This window comes from Taeniopygia guttata, chromosome 3 (assembly GCF_048771995.1).
Source record: "Taeniopygia guttata chromosome 3, bTaeGut7.mat, whole genome shotgun sequence".
NCBI lineage: Eukaryota > Metazoa > Chordata > Aves > Passeriformes > Estrildidae > Taeniopygia > Taeniopygia guttata.
This window is the reverse complement of record NC_133027.1, coordinates 49688055-49706517: the sequence shown is the minus strand read 5'-3', so window position 1 is coordinate 49706517 and position 18463 is coordinate 49688055. Positions and strand designations below refer to the sequence as shown.

The following is an 18463-nucleotide window of genomic DNA, read 5'->3' as shown; positions in this document are numbered from 1 at the left end:
CTGTTGGGAAGAGAGGTCCTAAGCTGTGGGACTTGTAACTTGATAAAGTTATACTTTTGCAGCTCCCCTAGGTGACAGAACAGAAGTCTTGGATGAAATTCCAGGTTATCCTGTTGTCTGGCTCTTAGGTCAGAGCACTGGACATTTCTGACTGCTGACTTTCACAAGGCTTTGTGTAAGGAGACCAAGTGCAACATTCTACATTGATAGTCTACTCTGAAAGACACTGTCCATGAATCGGGAATGGACAAACTGCACACAAGGGGATTTTTAACTCTTATAAACTGTGGGGTAATAATTTCAGAATCACTTAGCAAACTGAAGTTATATACACATCATGTCTTGTACATCTGCCCACAGACTTTTGTTCTATTCAGTAAATTAAATTATACTAAGCAGCAAAAGAGTAAACCCAATACTGGCTTACAGTAAGAGGCATTTTTATCAAATCCTGAACTTTGCTACATAAGTGGCTGATTTGACTTGATATACTTCAGAAAAAACATTTCTATGGCTTAACACATACCTTGATTCATCAGAACCAGGCTTCCAGCCAGCAGGGCCACACAGTTGGTAGGCTGGTGGTTGTGAAGGTACTGGAAGCCCCATCCACGTCTGTATGATGTTTCGTACATGTATCCCGAGGCATTGGCAATTACTTCAAGAAATCTCTCCTGTTGAATCTTGCTAAGGTAGCTGTACAAGAAGTCATAAGCAGTGGCAAAACCAACCAAGGAGTGAGCAAGAGGGACTTCATCCCAGGGGGCATCCTTCACTAACCTGTCAATAAATAAAGACAGCAATTAATTGAGTTTCATCTACTTAGTTTTCCCCCTTACTGTACTGTGATATGTATATGACCTAAAGTCTCCAAAGTTAGATGATTAACACAGTAGTAAGCTACTTACAAAGTCTCTAAGCTATTTTTTCCCATCCTAAGTATGGACAACATTAATCTTCAGAGCTCAAAAACTTTATTAGAAAGATTAAGTTGCTAAATAATAGAAAAAATATTTGAAATATTCTGGGTTTTGCTAGGAGAAAAATAGGCAGAATATTGGTTGTACAGAAATGGAATCTATTCATTTAAAGTAAGATTAATATAATTTTTGTGATAAAGTAATATGCAATGGTTTATACTCCTCCAACCTCCTGTAACAAATCTTTTTCCTTTTCCAAATGAGTCAATTGATGATAAATGGTGCCTATGAGACTAAAGCTGTCTTTGATGCAAGTATAATAAAACAACTCACTGTAATGTTTTTTCATGTCTCAAATGCACTCAACGACAGAAGTAGAGGAAGCTTAGTTTTAGTACAGCTCGAACTAACATTCTTAATAAAGACTGGGTTTTTTTAATGATAAGATAGAAAAAAGGTAAAATGCTGTCAATACTCAAAAACTATTTTCTAGGAACTACTGCCTTGTGTCCAATGATTACACTGAACTTAGCAAAATAGTAAATTTTTACCATGAAAATTTATAATATAGACAGTATGGAGCAAATATTCCTCTTAAATCAGGCATATATTGTGTATCAATGACTTTAGTTTTGCAGTACTTGCAGTACTTCCAGACAATGGTTCTACAGAAATAAAAATGTGAAGGAATACACAGTGAAAGTAAACTTTTATAAACTGAAAAATCATCAGTTGCTTTCAGGCTTTTATGTTCTCCTCTTTCACTTTTTTTGCAATATATTTTTTATTACAGAAATGAATTTAAATTGTTGACATGAGTGTCTTACTGCAATCAGTAGAAATGTTGGTGTGCTCCTGAAGGCACACACATTCCAGTTTCAGCTACTTTATGACTTGACAAATATGATTTCATCTTCATTTGTATAAGGAGCAGTGTGAACAGATGAGAAAAAAAAAATCCCCAAAGAGCAAGATAAAATGAAAAAAATCTGCTACAGAAGCATTTATTGGCATTCCAAATGCATTAATATGGCATGTAGAAATTATGACCATCAGCCTAAGGCACTGCAGTGCTGGTAAAAGACATCATGTGCAAGTAAAAAAAAAAGACCTTTAATTTTTATTTCAGCATATTTAAATCATTGGAAGAACTCAAGTTTGGCACATTCACACTCTCATGTAAGGAAACTGTATGCTTTTTGATCAGCTGAATTTCCAACAGTTTTAACTGTTCACCTTCTTTCAGCTTTGATTCCATCTTCTGCTTGCAGTAAAGTTAAACATTCTTTTTTCTTTTTTTTTAATGAAATTTTTGTCTCACAGATTTAAATTAAATACATCAGTCTGAGTTATCTGGTTATTTGTCAATCTCAATTAATTCTCTCTTTCTGCTTCTTCATCTTTCCTTATAATTGAAATAACTATTAAAATTTACCAAGTCTGACACTGGGAGATGCATTTGTTGATCCTATACATAAAACTAAAGTTACATTCTATGCCAATTATATGCAACACTCTGGCAGCATGATTCCTGTAAGGAATCCTTTGGCACAGGAAAATTCCTTTGATCAGCTATATCATGGATTCTAATTTCCAAAGTATTTTTAGTTTCATTAAACCTTTGCTTATTCAGAAATCAGAGTTCAAATAGGTACAGGAAATTCCACTTTAAAGGCATCTGCTTGGAACAATTACAAAGACTTTGAGGCTAAACTATACATTAGGGTGGAAGAAAAGTACAGTGAAAGAATTTGAGCTAATTTAAAATATTTAATTCAAAGTTCAGTATCCTTTTAACAACACACAAGCTCCTAATTAAATTCTGCTAAACCTATTCTGCTTAAACCTGATCTTTACCTGACTAAATTTAAAATGGAATTTGCCAGTGGAACTGATTTATTGTAACATTCACTGTTAAAATGTATGCTAACTTTATGGTTAGTTTCTAACAGAATACCACATTAAATTCTACAGTGTAAGAGAATATAGTAGTCTCCATGGCACTGCTTCTGACAAAATAGAAAGCAGTCTTCTACATGGGAGGGGATAAATTGAGAAGTTCTAACTGCATTTAGGCTCCTGATATCTTCAGGAAAATAAAAACCAAACCAAACCAAAACAAAAAAAGCCCAACAAAACCAAAACAACCCCCACAGGCTTTCAGTGTAAAAACCCTTATGTTAGGCACCCTTATCATACATACTGACACAGCTACCCAGCTTGGGTTAGACATGAAATTTTGTCATAACTGCCCCCAAGTTGCACTTCTCTACAGTTAAGCCTTGTACAAAATTTCACAGAAGAGATTCACACAAGTACTAGAGAAAATTAGAGATGATGATTTAAAGATCCCAATTTCTAAACACACAAACCCACAGTTACCATCTGTTCTTAAGGTGAAGCTCTTCTGAAGAAACAACTCTTTAGTTGCTATAAATCAGTGCTACCCCCCTTAACTTAGTTTCAGGGGAACCAAGCAATGTACACCAAACATGTGGAATATGATTCACAAGAATGATCAAGTAGCAAGCATTACATGGTTTTGAATCTAAATTATGTTCTCATTTTTCAAATACATCTCCCAGTGTCAGACTTGGTAAATAGCCTGGCTGATAAACTGGGCAAAAGCACAGATCCACAGGCATGCACTGAACGTAAGTAAAAAAAATGTTTCCAGGGCCAATTATTAACTACTAAGAAAAGCGGTATGTATTTATACAAAGATAGGTAAAAACAAGCCCACACTTCACCCTGCACCATAAGCTATTTTCTAAGCCACTCAAGACTAAAACTGAACATCAGAGAGTATGAACTTCAGCTTCACAATTAACTGTGTCTGACGACAGCAAGTAACCTCTACCTCAAGGCTGCATTAGCCTTGTCAGCCTTTAAAGGTATCAGATGTAACAAAAGCAAACAAACAAACACAAAGTAAGTAAAAATATCTATAATGGGTTCTTTTTTACAGAACAACTACTTAGTAGCAGATGTATGAACTTGGCAACTTGAACAGACATATGAGCAAAGGCAACTGTTTAAAAATTCTAAAATATATTTTAAATTCTAAAAGATAAAGGCACCCCTAGAGTACTTTTTTGCACTTATATACCTATATCTGTAGGTATAGGTATATTTGGAAGAGATGCCTATCTGGAAACTTGAGAAGATTTTGAAAGAGCAAAAAGTGCTGAACAGGTTTGCTACTTCATGATCAAACTCCATAAACATCCAAAGCCATATGCATTGTTCTGCACAAAAATCTGCTGTCTGGACAAATCCTGTGAATGGCACAGGATAAATACATGCCTGGGGAATTCTTTAAAGTTTTGTTCATCTTTGTCCTATAAAATATTTTTGTTACTTTATCTTAAACATTTAGAGTTTGATATAAATCCTCCATGAAGAAACTGGAGAAATAAAGAGACCATGGGTAAGGCTGGAATTATGGATAAGTAGTATGGTTTTCCTACATGTGCTGAGAATTTTAGCATGGTGCGATGTGGTTTATCTGTTTTAGATTTGTCACCTTCTGCAATGAACAATGAATATGAAGAGGGGGATCAAGACCCTGTTTTCCACTGAGCAATTGATGGCATCAAGAACCATCATATATGCAATTGCATTTGTTCTATGTATATAGAGCACCTTCATTAAATGTAATTCCAAGCCCTAAATAAATATACCATTTGCATAAAATTTTGGATGGAAAGTAAAAATTACTATCACCAACAAAGCCAAGATCACTACAACCTCTCAATTTCCTGACAACATTCCAGATGCTACTACTGCCTATCCTCTCAGTAGAAATCTGGTTCTTTAATTTCTCACTATTCACTACCAAGTAACTACTTCCTTACTGAAAGCAGGGTCACCTGGGTTGGGGCAGACATGAGTGGGAAAAGAACTCACTGAGAACAGCCCTACAAAGGTGGATTTTGTGGTTTAGGTGGATGAAAAGCTGGACATGACCCATTGATGTGCACCTGCAGCCCAGGAAGCCAAATGTTCTGGGCTTATCACAAGCAGCATGGCCAGCAGGGCGAGGGAGGGGATTCTGCTCCTCTACTCAGCCCTGGTGAGACCCCACCAGGAGTGCTGCAAGCTCCTCTGGGATCCTCAACATAAGAAGGACATGGACCTGGCTAGAGCAAGTCCAGAGGAAGCTCAGATGGCTGGAGCACCTCTCCTATGCAGACAAGTTGAGAGAGATGGGGTTGTTCAGCCTGGAAGTCTAAAGAAACCTCCTAGTACCTAAAGGGGGACATATAAAAAAGAGGGGTTTTGCATGGGCAGATGATGATAAGACATGGGGGAAAGGTTATAAGTAAAAAAAAGAGATTGAGAGTTATGAAGAAACTCTTGACTGTGAGGGTGGTGAGGCACTGGCACAGGTTGCCCAGAGAAGTTGTGGATGCCATAAACCTGGAAGTGTTCAAGGCTTGGCTGGATGGGGCTTTCAGCAACCTTGTCTAGCCCAAGGTGTCCCTGCCCAGAGCAGGGATTTTGGAACTGGAGGATCTCTAATGTCCTTTCCAATGCAAACAATTCTGTTTCTATGATTCTATTAGCATTTCCCTCAGAAATACAAGCCAAGAGGGAAAAAAACCACTGTCTGGCCAGTTCAAGGCAGAATTTAAATCAAACTCTGCTGCTCAAGTGAGTTCCTTGATCATGTGGAATGTTTAGACTCATCTTTCCTTTACTGTGTATCCAGTCCTTAAAAACAAATTGAAGTAAATAGTAAAATACCCTTTTTAATATGAGATATAGAATACCCTTCTAAGCAGTGTGAGATCTGAATTTTCGCTTCTAGGTCAACAACTAACATGGTATCAGAGCATGCAAAATGAAGAATTAAGCATCTCCTGACACATGCATTACACAAGTAATCCACATTCTGATTTTTAATGCTCAAAACTTTCCCATGACAAATCACTGCAGAATAACTCCTGGAGGATGAGATTGAAGGAAGGATGCCAGTACTAGCTCCTCAGTACTGAAATTCTCAATCTCGCTAAGCGCATGCAAAGGAAGTGAGTGAGAACTCTCTTCTAATGGCTTAGAGGTGAAAATTAGTTCTAAGACAGCCCTGCAGTGCATTTCGATGCCGTCTACCTTAGATATGGTTGCCAGCTATGACCATGGTTGAGTTTAATGCACACAAAATGTCAAGTGTGGGTGCAAATGAGGCCGGCAATGGGGCCAAGTGACCTCTTGATTGCTTGTGCAATTTTGCAGTCTTCCCAATGACAAGGGCAATGCCTTGGCACTCCTGCTATTGTCCTGACCCACTTCTGAGGGAAGAAGATTCAGTTTTAAACCTCCCACCACACAAGAAAGAGAAATATTCTTCCGTGGCTAGACAAAGCATGCCTATCAAGAACACCTTTCAAAGGGAATGAGACCACCAAAATTTATTTTATAAACCAGACCAAATCTTAAATTTTTTTTTTACGAAGTCTCCAAAACAAAGTTTTTTTTTTAATCCAGCAGAATATTTTCTTAATAACTGGAGTAATGCTTTACGATTGTACATTTGGGAAGAAAAAAGAAGACTCTGTAAAAAACCCACCTTCTCAGCTTTTACCCTTCCCACATTTTTCTGGTTGGCTGCCAAAGCAAAAACCCCATTATGTGCCCAACCTTCATGCTTGATCCTTTGCAAAAACAAAAGAGTTAAAAATAAAAAACATACTTGAAAAACTTTACCAGTCATGTTTCAGCAGCAGCCAATCTCACATGCCTATGTTCATTGCGGCTCGGTTGACAGGAAAAAAGGCAAAGGAGTGGTTAAATGTAAAAGGCTACATTAATGTCAGTATGGGGGAAAAAGGCAACATATAGACAGACGTTTAAAGAGCTTACTATAAAAATAGAGTTGCACTGCTTAGGTGCTATGGAGAGGAAAGGAAAATCTACTTTTTAACCTCTTTCCCTCTGTTTTCTCATAGGTCTATGATCATCATTCTGATGCTTCTAAATCTTGTTTCAGATCTTCTCTTTTTTGGTTTTGATCACAAGAGAGTCCTTCTCACAAAGGGTCTGCTTTTATGACGCTTCTGTGTTGACACAAATAAACTAGAACTGACTCTGTTTTAGTTGTTCTCAGTGTCATATTAAGCAGACACAGAAATTTAATTATGTTATGTTTTAGGAGATTGCCTCTAGCCCTTGTTTTAGCAAATTTTTTTACCAGTCATACCACAAAGTGAGGTCACAGTAGCTACCACAGAACGTCAGCACCAATTTATCTTCCATATCAATTTAGATATTAAAGAAGCTCTCCAAAATTCAGCTAGCTATTTAATGTGATAGATATGCACAACTTCTATTTTTAAACACTACATATGAAGAAGATAAAAACAGCATAAGGGTTTGATATTTCACTTACTAACATAACATATATTCCAGATATCAAATTCATTCTCCTACCCTTCCTTTTTTCTTCCTCTCTGTAGGAGAGTGCATATCCTCCAAGCTTCTTTTATACTAACTTTTATTCCACAGTCTTACAAAGCTCCCCTAAGTTTTCTTTGAATGTGATTGTTAGTTGATTATTGGGAGTCAAACAGATGTTATAAATTTCTGGTGTCAGCACAGAGACTTGCTTTATTTCAACTTGGCATATATGAATTTTAGTTAAATTATTATCCACATGTTTAATTATTTACACATATCTATTTTTACCTTGTAATCTGTACTGTTCAACATCTAGCACTATCTGCATACTAGCAGCAAGGGTCCTATATAGATGATCCAGTGCTTTTTAATAACAGAAGTGACTAATAGAAGGCAACATGATTGCTAGTTTATAAGAAAGCAGCAGAAAGATCACAGATTTGTTATCCCAAAGCCTCCTGTTAGTTTCTCCTTAGTTGCTGCTATTTCCTTGGAATATCTGCATGTGCTCAAGAGTAATTATCTGCCCTGTGAAACCAACAGAGCCGCTGTTAAATCCCACACCTTACTGTACATTGGTAAACATACCTGTCTTTAAAAATGGAGCATCAAGTATGTGCAAAAAAGCCCAAAAACAAACCCACAGAAATGTTTCTGGCTACTGCAAATTGGAATATCTCTCTTGCTACAAAAGGGTGCAGAATTTGTGAACTTTCAAGGCATTTGTTTGTAAGGTGGGCTTAGGAAAGAAAGTTTTTCGCTGCTTTGTCCAAACCAGAGAATCTGACTGAACTGTTATTTCTGCACAATGTGTGACTCTGATTACATCATTCCACTCAGTGCGGGAAGGGGATGAGCCAGAGGCATATGGAAAGAATCACGAGCACAGATCTTCTTAGCCAAAACACCCTTCTTGTGGGGAGTGCTCTAGGGGCCAGTCAGAGATAAAATGCCAGAAAACACATCAATATCCTCTGTTCCCTCTAAAAAAAGGTATTATGGTTCAAATATAAGGACAAACTTCCTGTAAGATTTTAGAAAGTATCTAGATATCTAACCCGACGGGTTTATTTAATACCAGCTTTTAATTTTTACAAGCAAAACCATTAATGCTCATCTATTTAAACTAAAATATTATTTCACGTTTGTTTGCTGTTGCTAGTCACCACAACAGTGTAGTTCCCATATTATTTTGGGTGATTGTTATAGTTAGCTGTTACCCAGTGCCGCTCTGTTTATTTTAAAATGTAAACCTACTCCGGGATGTAGCCATTAGGGATGCTCTGCTAATGAGCAGCATGCCTATCCACATGGGTTGTTATGACAAATGACTCAACCTCTGTTAGCTGACACAAATGGGAACTCAGTTATGGGTGTACTTTATTAAATGACATAAAATGACTAATAGATGAGAAAGGACCAGAGTTCTTAATTACATGCCCCTTCCATGTATATATCAATTACCAGTCAACTTTCTCATAATTGTATCCTGGGATATTTGTACTGTTGAGGATTCCACTAATGTAAAGAAGAAATTTAAAATGTCAGTCTCCTTAATCTCCTAGAATTCTGAAACAAATAACCAGTGACAATTTAAACCATATTTCTTTTATTCAGCTACTGCAGAGGCTAAAAACATACACTTTTGTTTTCTGGTAAGGCTTAAATTTTACTTAACATTGCCACAAAATCTAGAGAGAATTAATTAATTTTTTTTTTTTTTAATTCTAAAACTATTTTAGAGCCAATGCCATGACAGCAGAAGTCAAAAGAAATCCAGATTATACTGCTGAAAGAATTAAACTGCCAATGCCAGATTTAACTTTCCAACATGTTGATGAATCTGTCAGTGATAAAAATGATATTTTTCCAGAAAATGTACATGTCACTCTTGAAACCTACATTACTGAGGAGGTCTAAGGAGAGGCCCATTTTTCTTACTTTATGGATACCTCTTTGGAAAAGCCCTCTTTTCTGATGATATTAAGAGTTATGGCAGATGACTCTCCTAACATGCAAGGCTCCAAAGTCAGGCAACATCAAGACTGCTCCTTCTTTTCCCCCTCCTGATCAGAACACATGTGCCCTCAAATTATTTAATAAGGACAATAATTATAATATATCATCCAGAATGGTATTTTCCCAAAGTCTGAGGAAATCCAAACATGCCTAGATAGACTGGAGAAAAAATTCCACCACTCTGACACTGCTAAAACAGCTCACATAACAGCCACAACTCCTGTTTATCATGTTTATTCTCCTAGTCTTATCCTAAGTGAAGTACATGCAGTAACATTTTCTGGTACTTTTAAATTGAGTTTCTTAGGAAAAACAGATTTATATAATCTGTCTGCCCAGTCCTTCAGACTGCTAACCCAGCCTATTTGAGCAAAGCCAGACAGTGCAGTACATGTCTCAGAGATGTCACATTACTACTTTTCTGAAAACCACTGCTGGACAAGGGAGAGAGATCTGTTTTACTGCCACCACTGATGGGGCTATAGCATAAACTCCATGCTGACAGCATTGAGACATAAATTCTCAGGGGGGAAACAAAAATGGAAACCAGATTCATGTTTCTGCCACAGCATTTGAGGAGCTGGCCAGCTGGAGGTTATACAAAGGGCAGCTTAGCCCAGCTCTATCACCTATGTTTAAAACTTTCTCCTGCTCTTCCACTATTACTAAGCATATTGCAGCCACTCCTTTTTCAAAGCAGTAAATCCTGATCAAACTTGATTGATTTCTGAATGGGATGTCTACACCAGAAGGGAAAGACAGGAAAAGCATGGTTTCTCTTTCACCAAGGTAATGCAAGATACTTGCTTGAGAAAAAAACAGTAGTTGGAGGCAAGTAAATAACATCAAAGCCAAGTGGAAATGGGATATCTGCTTGGTTCTGATTGGTATCTGGTCAACTGGGACAAAGGAGAGCATTATAACAAGGGACAGAACAACCACAATTAATCCAGGGCAGGAATCACAGGACATAAGGAACTTAAATAAGGTTGAGACAGAGAGTAAGATGTAGGAAACGAAAAAAACCAGACACAAACAAGTCCTCCTACTCAAAATAATGCTTCCCCCTCTTTCTAATTTCATTAAAACAGATGGCCATGTAACTATAGCCTTCCCAAAACAAGTTAAGAAAGAGTGTGAACAATGAAACTAAGGAGGAAGGAGCTGACTTTGGAGCAGTCTGTCTCCTATTGGAGATGGTCACACATCCTTGGATTCACCTCTGTAAGCTATATCCCTCTGTCAGTGTGCCAAGAGAAACTGTCTCCACACTGTCTCCAGAGCTAAGACTGAAGCTTTGTATTGCTATGCTTCAGTGGGAGATTTTGGAAATTACCACCACTGTTGAGATGATATTTTTCTTCCTAAATCCCACGTCCTCTCTTCTGTGACATGCAGGCCTGTGTGTCACTTCTGTCTCCCATCGCTTCTTTTGCTCTAGCTCATGTACGTCTGTGGCACTCACCATTTTAATACTTAGTGCAAGGGAACCCAAACACTATAATGGCCTTTCAATCATGCCCATCAGGAGGATATAGATCCCAAGTTATGCTGGCTCAAATACAGCATAATTCCAGTGATGGCCCATGGAAGGATAACATTAACCATCTACTAGTTGGTTACTAGAGGATAAGGAATAGTAGTTTGAGCAATGAATCCTGCTTGAACAGCTAATGCTTCTCTTCCTGTGTTGACTTGAATCTTGACTCACACTTCTGCTGAGCTGCTGTCGCCACAGAGCTGTAGAAGAGCAGCTATGGCAGAAGGGAGCAGTGTCCCATCCAGCTCTATCTTGCTGTCCTGCGCTGATGTCGCTATCCCGGCAAAGCCCACATCCCCACCCTCTGACCTATTCACAGTGACAGCAATTCTGGACTGTAGTCTGCAAGGTGCACCAAGTGGCAACTGCTGCAGGGAGGTAGGGGAAATGCATCTGCCTGAGCAAAAAGAGGAGATAAAATGCAGGCGGGTATGAAAAGAAAGAGACCTTGGGGTCCCAACTCTAGAATCACTCCTACAGTGAGAACATTAACTTCTGTTCCCATAGAAAGAGTGTGGCACAGAGAAGACAGAGTAACTTGTAGGGAAGACAACTCACATCCAGGGGAAGTTAATCCAGGAGGTAGTCATCAAAATGCCAATTACTCAGGCAGTTCCAGTAATCAGATAGACAACTATCACGTCCTAGTATGTCTTGAGGAGAGGCCCAAGAACCATGCAGCCAAGTGAAGCTGCCAGCTTGAACCAAAGCTCAGACAGACGTCAGAGCAGACTGCAGAAGCCCAAGAGTGTCATTTTTACCTACACCTAATTATACTGTTTTCATAGGTCCCCCTTTCCTAAATTCTTCCTAAGGAAGAATTAGTTATCCAAAAGATATGTATTAATCTGGAGAAAAAAATTGAAAAGTAATACTTCTAGCACTTTTTGCCAAAAACCAGATATGAAATGCTTTCTTCTGATTTAGAGTGGCTTTGGATTACTTTTTTTTTTTTTTTTTTTTTTTACAGCAAACAGGGTGGTGCATAAAGAATCATGCTCCTTTCAGTATTAACTTTCAAGAAGGTAAGTCCAGTGAGGGTGAAAAGCTGTGTGTCACTACTGGTCCAGATGAGGGTAAATGCATTCAGCAAATTAGTCACTGTTAAATGGATATTAGTACAACTGACAAAATTTAAGCAATTCACTTATCCACTCACTCCTCCATCTGTAAGCAGTTTATACAGTAAGAATAACTTTAAAAAAAAAGGACAAAAATCTACCAACTAGGCTGAGCCGCCATCCTCTCCATGTAATCCTTAGCCATATTGATAGCCTCCATATTTTCAGGGAAGAGCACACAGAACATGGCCAGGGCCCCAAGGTTGTTGCCATATATTTCATTCCAGCGAGCGCTGAACTCCTTTGGGTCCCAGGGAGGAAGGTACTCCAGGGGATTTGACAGCATGGTTTGCACTGCTTCAATCAGACGAGCCGCAATGTGCTGGTGCGTGGTGCTGGCCTGCAGCCGCAGAGTCTCCACGTCTCCCTTGGAGAAGTAGAGCATGGGATAGCTGTCATAGTTGGCGTTGACAAAAGGAACCATCGTGTCTTGGTCCTCCCTGGCGCCGCAGGCAAAGGCAAAGCAAACCGCGTGTATGAAAAACACACTTGGGGCTCCCCGTGTGTGAGTCCTCATTGTGGCATCAGATCTCCAGGTCTCAATGGCAGCCAAACCATCTTTGAAATATCCTGTGGTAGACGGACATGAAAGAATGAGTTAGAAAATGAACCTGGGAGACACTATCATTCAGGAGCCTTTCTAGGAAATATGATTCCATCTAAAGAACCCCGTGTATTTCCAGGTGACTTTCAAATCATTTCTACTTGAATATGTCAGACGAAACATCTACTGAGCAATTCACATGAGAGAAAAAGCTGTACACTTTGAAGGAAGCCCCTTCCTTCCCACACTTTGCCCTCTAGTAGCTGATACCAGCTGAAGGGACACAACAACCGCTCTTGTACTCGAGAATTCAAATAATTGCAATGGTGCCTAATATGAAGCAGCTCTGACTGTACTGGTAAGCAGAGAAGGGCGGGAAGGGAGGAGGAAGGGGGAGAGCCAGGAAGCTGGCGGCAGCCAAGCCTGCGTGCTGCCTTGGCTGATGTTAGCAGCTGGAGAGAGGGAAAGATGAGGAATGCTGGAGGTTTGTGCTGGGGTCACTTTACACAGGGCTCAAGGCCTCCAGTTCTGACACGTCCTCATTTTAAAAAAAGGAATAAAAAGAGCAAGTCAGGAGTCAAAAAGGGAAACAGTAAGTGGCAGAGTCTTAGAAAAACAGCTGAAATACTTTGCCTTCTGGGCTTTTAAGGGTTTGCATTATTAGTATTTTTTTCCAAGGGGCTTTCCATTTTACATGTGGAGATTTACTGCCAGTTACCAAGAAGGCTGAACATTGTATTAAAATGCATATTCTTCTATGTACATTACTTCTTGAAATGTGCTCAAATGGGAAATATATGCAGAGGCAAATGCAATTTAAACATAGTAAGTTACTTTGCAGAAATTATCAACTATCTGGCCTAAAGTCACAGATAAAACATGGCCAAGATCCCCCTGAGGAAAGCCAGCAAATTCCTAGAATTCTTATGAGGGAAAAGGTTATGGAAAGCAGGCTCAAGTGAGACACTTTTATGTAAATAATGAACAGTAGTTTTCAATTATTAAAAGGAAAAATAGAAGCAAAATAAAACTAAAAACAGATACTTTTTTTTTCCTCCCATGGAAAACCACTTTCATAGGATTCAGGCATAAAACTTGTAGGAAGTTGAAGTACAAAGCAACCTTTTACTTTACTCCCCACAGGTCCCTATTCCATAGCAAAATTTTCTAATAGAAACTGAGGCTGCTAAAGCCTTTTTTAGAGACCCACATCCTGTTTCAACAAAGTCATTAATATGAGAAAACTTTGACAGACAAGTACCTTTCATGACTACTGGGTGCCCAGACTCTCTAGATTTTTGTGCTCAGATCCTAAAATTATTTTGTGAGCAAATATCTTTGGCCAAGAAATACATCATTTTGTTGTGAATTCATACCTACAAATATATTGTACCCTGTAACTACTTAGATTTATCTATTACAGCGAGCAGCATAATTGCTTAAACAGAGTGTAAGGGAAGATGACATTTTCATAGTATTTTAATGAATTTTGCAAGTACATTTTGTCCTGTTTTGGATGTAAACCAATTGTTACAGGACACACAATTATCACAGGCTGGTTTATTTGGCAACACTTCTACATATCTACAGAGTCTCTCCCCACATACACATATACAAAATGACGCATGCACCACAGTTTATCTAGACCTACTAAAATCTACTTGTATTCTCCTCTATGCTGGAAGAAATGACACAACAGTATATTTTGATGGGAAGGAGGTAAAAACCAGCCAAAGCAATACATTAGCATTGAAACATGATGCAATTTTTAAAATTGATGGGAAAACTGCTTTGTCATAATAATAAAAAAAACACGACAGTATTTTCTTTAAGCCTCTGTGATCCTTTAGAAGTGTGGGCAGAGGAAAGAACCTAAAAAATACCTCAAAAAAAGCCAAAAATGCCTGTAGCTTTTTCTATGTAAACCATTTATTGAATAAAAATCCTGATTCACACAAGCAGAAAAATATCCCAACTAGCAGTAAGGACTTCATGCATTCCTTCCTTTTTGGTTTGATTTCTGTAAGTGTTCTGCACATCAGTGACAATTAAGAACATATATAAATTTAGGGATAGTTTTGAGTATTCCTTAAATTAAGTTATTTCTGACCAACCATTAGGGAATATACAGTAAAGTTTCCCAGAATTCCTTTGCAAATCTGAACACACATTTCCCAGCATTACACCATCATCAAACACATTCAGTGTTGCCAAAAAGTCACAGTCTGTACTCTTAAGTATTCAATAGCCTTCCACATTTTCACCCTTTATTCATGTGCACATTTCACTGAGAAAGTAAACCCTTTTTTTTTTTTTTTTTTTGCCTTTACATGAGAAGGAACCACTACACTACATTGTTTAGGCTAACAACAGAATAACTGGAAAACCAACCTATTGTATATTTATTTAGAGTCATGATCTGGAAGAAAGTCAATAGGCAGTGACAAAAGCAGGAGTATAAATCATTTATTCTTGGTTAAATAATACTGACACCCTTCCTACGATATGAAGACAATAACTCTCAGCAGCCACGATTCAGTAAGGACAGCGAGCCCTGTCCCATAACCTTGCAGGGCTCAGCCTGGTGTGACAGAAGGATGGGAGGAGGCAGTGGGAAAGGAGTGCACCTTCTTTCCGTGCAGACCTCTGAACCTTGATTATCAGCATAGCTAAGGTGAAGCTGGATCTGTGCAGATAACTTTCCATATAAGCTCCAGCTTACCAGTTGTGTGTGAACTCGTTACAAGTTTGCCTGATAGACAGGCTTGAAAGAATTGGAGTCTGAGCCTTCTGATCATTTAATGTGCACTCACAACACCATTTTTAAAATGAAAGGAATTTCTTACTCTCATATTACACTGCATCATTACCAGCCACATCTTCCAAGAAAAACTTTACCAAGCAACTCAACCTTTTCTGAAAATGAGGGGGTTTTATTCAGTTAGGAAACCATGATCTGATTAAGTATTAAAAATTAAAAGGAGAATGAAGGATGCTTGCCCATGGAAGAAAATGCTATTATACAGTGTGCTTTGAAAATGTTGTAATTTAGTTCTAGATTGAAAGAGCATTTTCTATGATTTCCACTCCACTGCCAGTAGAAACAAACAGTAAACAACATCAATTATTCCAGAAAAAAAACACCCAATGTGAGAACCCCGGGATTAGTTCAGGGGTCTCGTGTGGTGGTAAAGTCTCTCCTCCAACCCGTGCTTCCAAAGAAAACTCCACAGCCTCTTGTTGTTCGGTCTCAAGGCAGTTTATTGCTAGCTATCTAAAAGATTGTCTTTGCCCGCTGCGGCTGCCTTGGTCAGCGGCCCAGGCAGAGGCACACACACTCCTGACACCCTCACTGCCTGGTGTCTTCGTCGTCTCTCCCCGCCCAGGGCTGCTGCTATCTTTTATATGATATATTACGTATTATATGTTTACAGATTTTCCCCAATACCTACTATCTATGTTATAAGGTGCTTTTCTACTCTAAGCCAATCCGTAAGTGCCAGCATCACCAAGAACATGGAGGCAAGGAAGAAGAAGGAGGAAAAACAGGATCAGGCCCACTTTCCTCCATCTTAGAACTCCTGACCCCCCTGTACAAAGTAAAACCCCCCTGTACAGGTGTTAAAACCCCCCTGTACAATACTAAAAAATGTTCCCCTCTAATTTGTAATTACTTCTACTATACCATCTAACCCTCTGTGACTGCGTGTTCCACCTTCAAAGTTGGTAACTCATTCCATGGCTCAAACTCAAAATCACAGCTGTTTCCAGCTGCTTGCCAGGGTCTAAAATGCTTCTGACCAAGGCCTGGAACCTCTGAAAATGTCTGAGGGACATTTTGAGTTCCAACAACCCAAACACAGATTAAATCTTAACCATTTTAGTTCTCCCCATCTGCATCAAATGGTAGATGTTCAGCTGCAGAGAGAAAAAAAAAGCATTGTAAAAGTGAAACCACAAACTAAACGAAACATTAGTTTATACAGATAACTTTACCAAATAAACTATTTAAAAGAAAAGAGAGGCCAATTTATTCCTGCCACATGTGCACAGAGTCGCCGCTTCATCGGTGAGAGCAGAGGAGTGAGAGATGGACAGAGGAGGAGGAAAAGGAAATGATGGCGCTGTTAGGATCACCAGATTGCACAGCTGTCCTTGAAGCAATCTGACCTTCTTGTGGGTGATTGAAAACTAAAAACTGGTAAAGAGCTGCGGTTTTCTGTAGTATCAGTTCTGAAGTGCCACTCTGCTTTGTAGCTGCTTTTACCTGGGACCAAACTCGCAACACTTCTTAAAAAGTAGAAGCTCAGGTGTCTCTGCTGGCATCTCCCACGCTAGCCATGACCCATGTCTGACATGGGCACTTTGTCAACATTTACAGTCAGGAACAAAAAAGGTGGGATTTCAGATGACTAAAACTTGCACAGAACGGAGGCATTAAAACACCACAGATTATTCAGGTTTCTGAATAAAAGGTCTTCCCAGAGCCCAGGATTAGGACATGAACACATCAGACTCTTTGTCTTCTTTTGGGAAGCTACTATTTTCCACAAAGCCTACAGTTCTCATTATTGTTACCTGAGATACCTGAGAAACAATGTTTGCCTAAGAAATGTGTTCAAATATTTAAAGGAAAATCTGTTTCACCATACTAACAAAACTCAAATCTTCCAGTTCAGTGTGCAAACTATTACCTTAGAAAATGACCTCTGAGTCAGCATGGATGTACATTTCATCATTTCTTTTCACTTCATAAATTATTGACAGTGAAAATGAACTTTTTTTACTCAATTTTTTTCAATGCTTGTACGATTATAATATGCAGTTACATTTTGAACAACAGTGTCACTACAATTTTGTCACAAATTACATCACAAGAACTGGTATTAAACCTAAAATAAGCAATTTTAGAACCCAGTACTAAAAGAGGTAAGGAAGTCACAGGTATTTCAACAAAAAATGGTCAACCACCAGCAACAGATGCTGGCCTACCAAAACTGTGAAATTAATAGATAACATTGCAATGAGATGTGTGTGGAATATTGTTGCATTAAATGGAAAGGGATGTGCAAATCTTTGTCCCAGTGCTGGCAACTGCCAAAATGTAACACAAGAAGCAGTAGGTTAGATCACAGCAGAGAAAAGCAAACTTCTGTAGGATCTCTTCTTTTTTTGCACTTTGTCCAAATATCTGAAATATCTTTTCACACACATTAAAATTGACTTTGTTGCTGATAAGAGGAGCAAAATCTATAACATGGAATATATCAGTTGGGATTTTTGCTACCATTATATAATGGTAGCATTCTAAAATCACACCAGTTACATCAACTGAAGAGCTGTTTTGTTCAACAAAGTCAGTTTTACCACCAATCTAAATATTTTGCAAACATATTTAAGAATGGGAGAGCAATTCAGTCTTCTAATGAAATCCAGTGACATTCTGGTACTAAAAAATGCAGGGTAAGTCCATGAAAACTGAGAGATGAAAAGAGTCAATGGAGACTAATTCCCATATATATACTGTCATTTGGTTCCAGAGAACCATATCCAATACAGCATAATTAGGTGCATTATGGGACATAAACAATAAAACTATAATTTTCTACATGCTATAATAATCACAATCAATCTATTGACTGAAGTCCCATGCTGTATAGCTTCTACATCAACAAGCAGTACTGTTGAGACCCTTTCAAAGCTATGGGGCAGGACACCATGGTGGGAAACTCTCATGTCCCAAGGGACAGGAGCAGTCAGGAGTCCTTCACCCACCTTTTGACTGATGAGCTAAAACCAGCGACTATATGGCTCTCCAATAAAAATGCTGGAAAGGTCTAAAAAATCACTGCTTAAAATTTGAAAAACACCTATTACGACCTTAACCAACAGGGGACATTACTTCATTTCTTCCTCTGGT

At 38.6% G+C, this 18463-nt stretch overlaps 1 protein-coding gene across 4 annotated transcripts in view; it reads right to left on the bottom strand.

Moving 5' to 3' along the window:
- Positions 1–18463, bottom strand: part of DSE (dermatan sulfate epimerase) — a 35385-nt gene that overhangs the window by 9500 nt on the left and 7422 nt on the right. For 3 of the 4 annotated variants that reach the window (XM_030267776.4, XM_072926791.1, XM_041715131.2), the window contains 2 exons: positions 12101–12569; positions 527–780 (listed from right to left, as the gene is read on the bottom strand). In XM_030267776.4, the coding sequence (XP_030123636.2) occupies positions 527–780; positions 12101–12516 (670 nt within the window). In that variant the 5' untranslated portion in view covers positions 12517–12569. Of the gene's footprint in view, positions 1–526; positions 781–12100; positions 12570–18463 lie in introns of those variants that run through there. The other variant, XM_030267777.4, reaches the window with a different exon arrangement.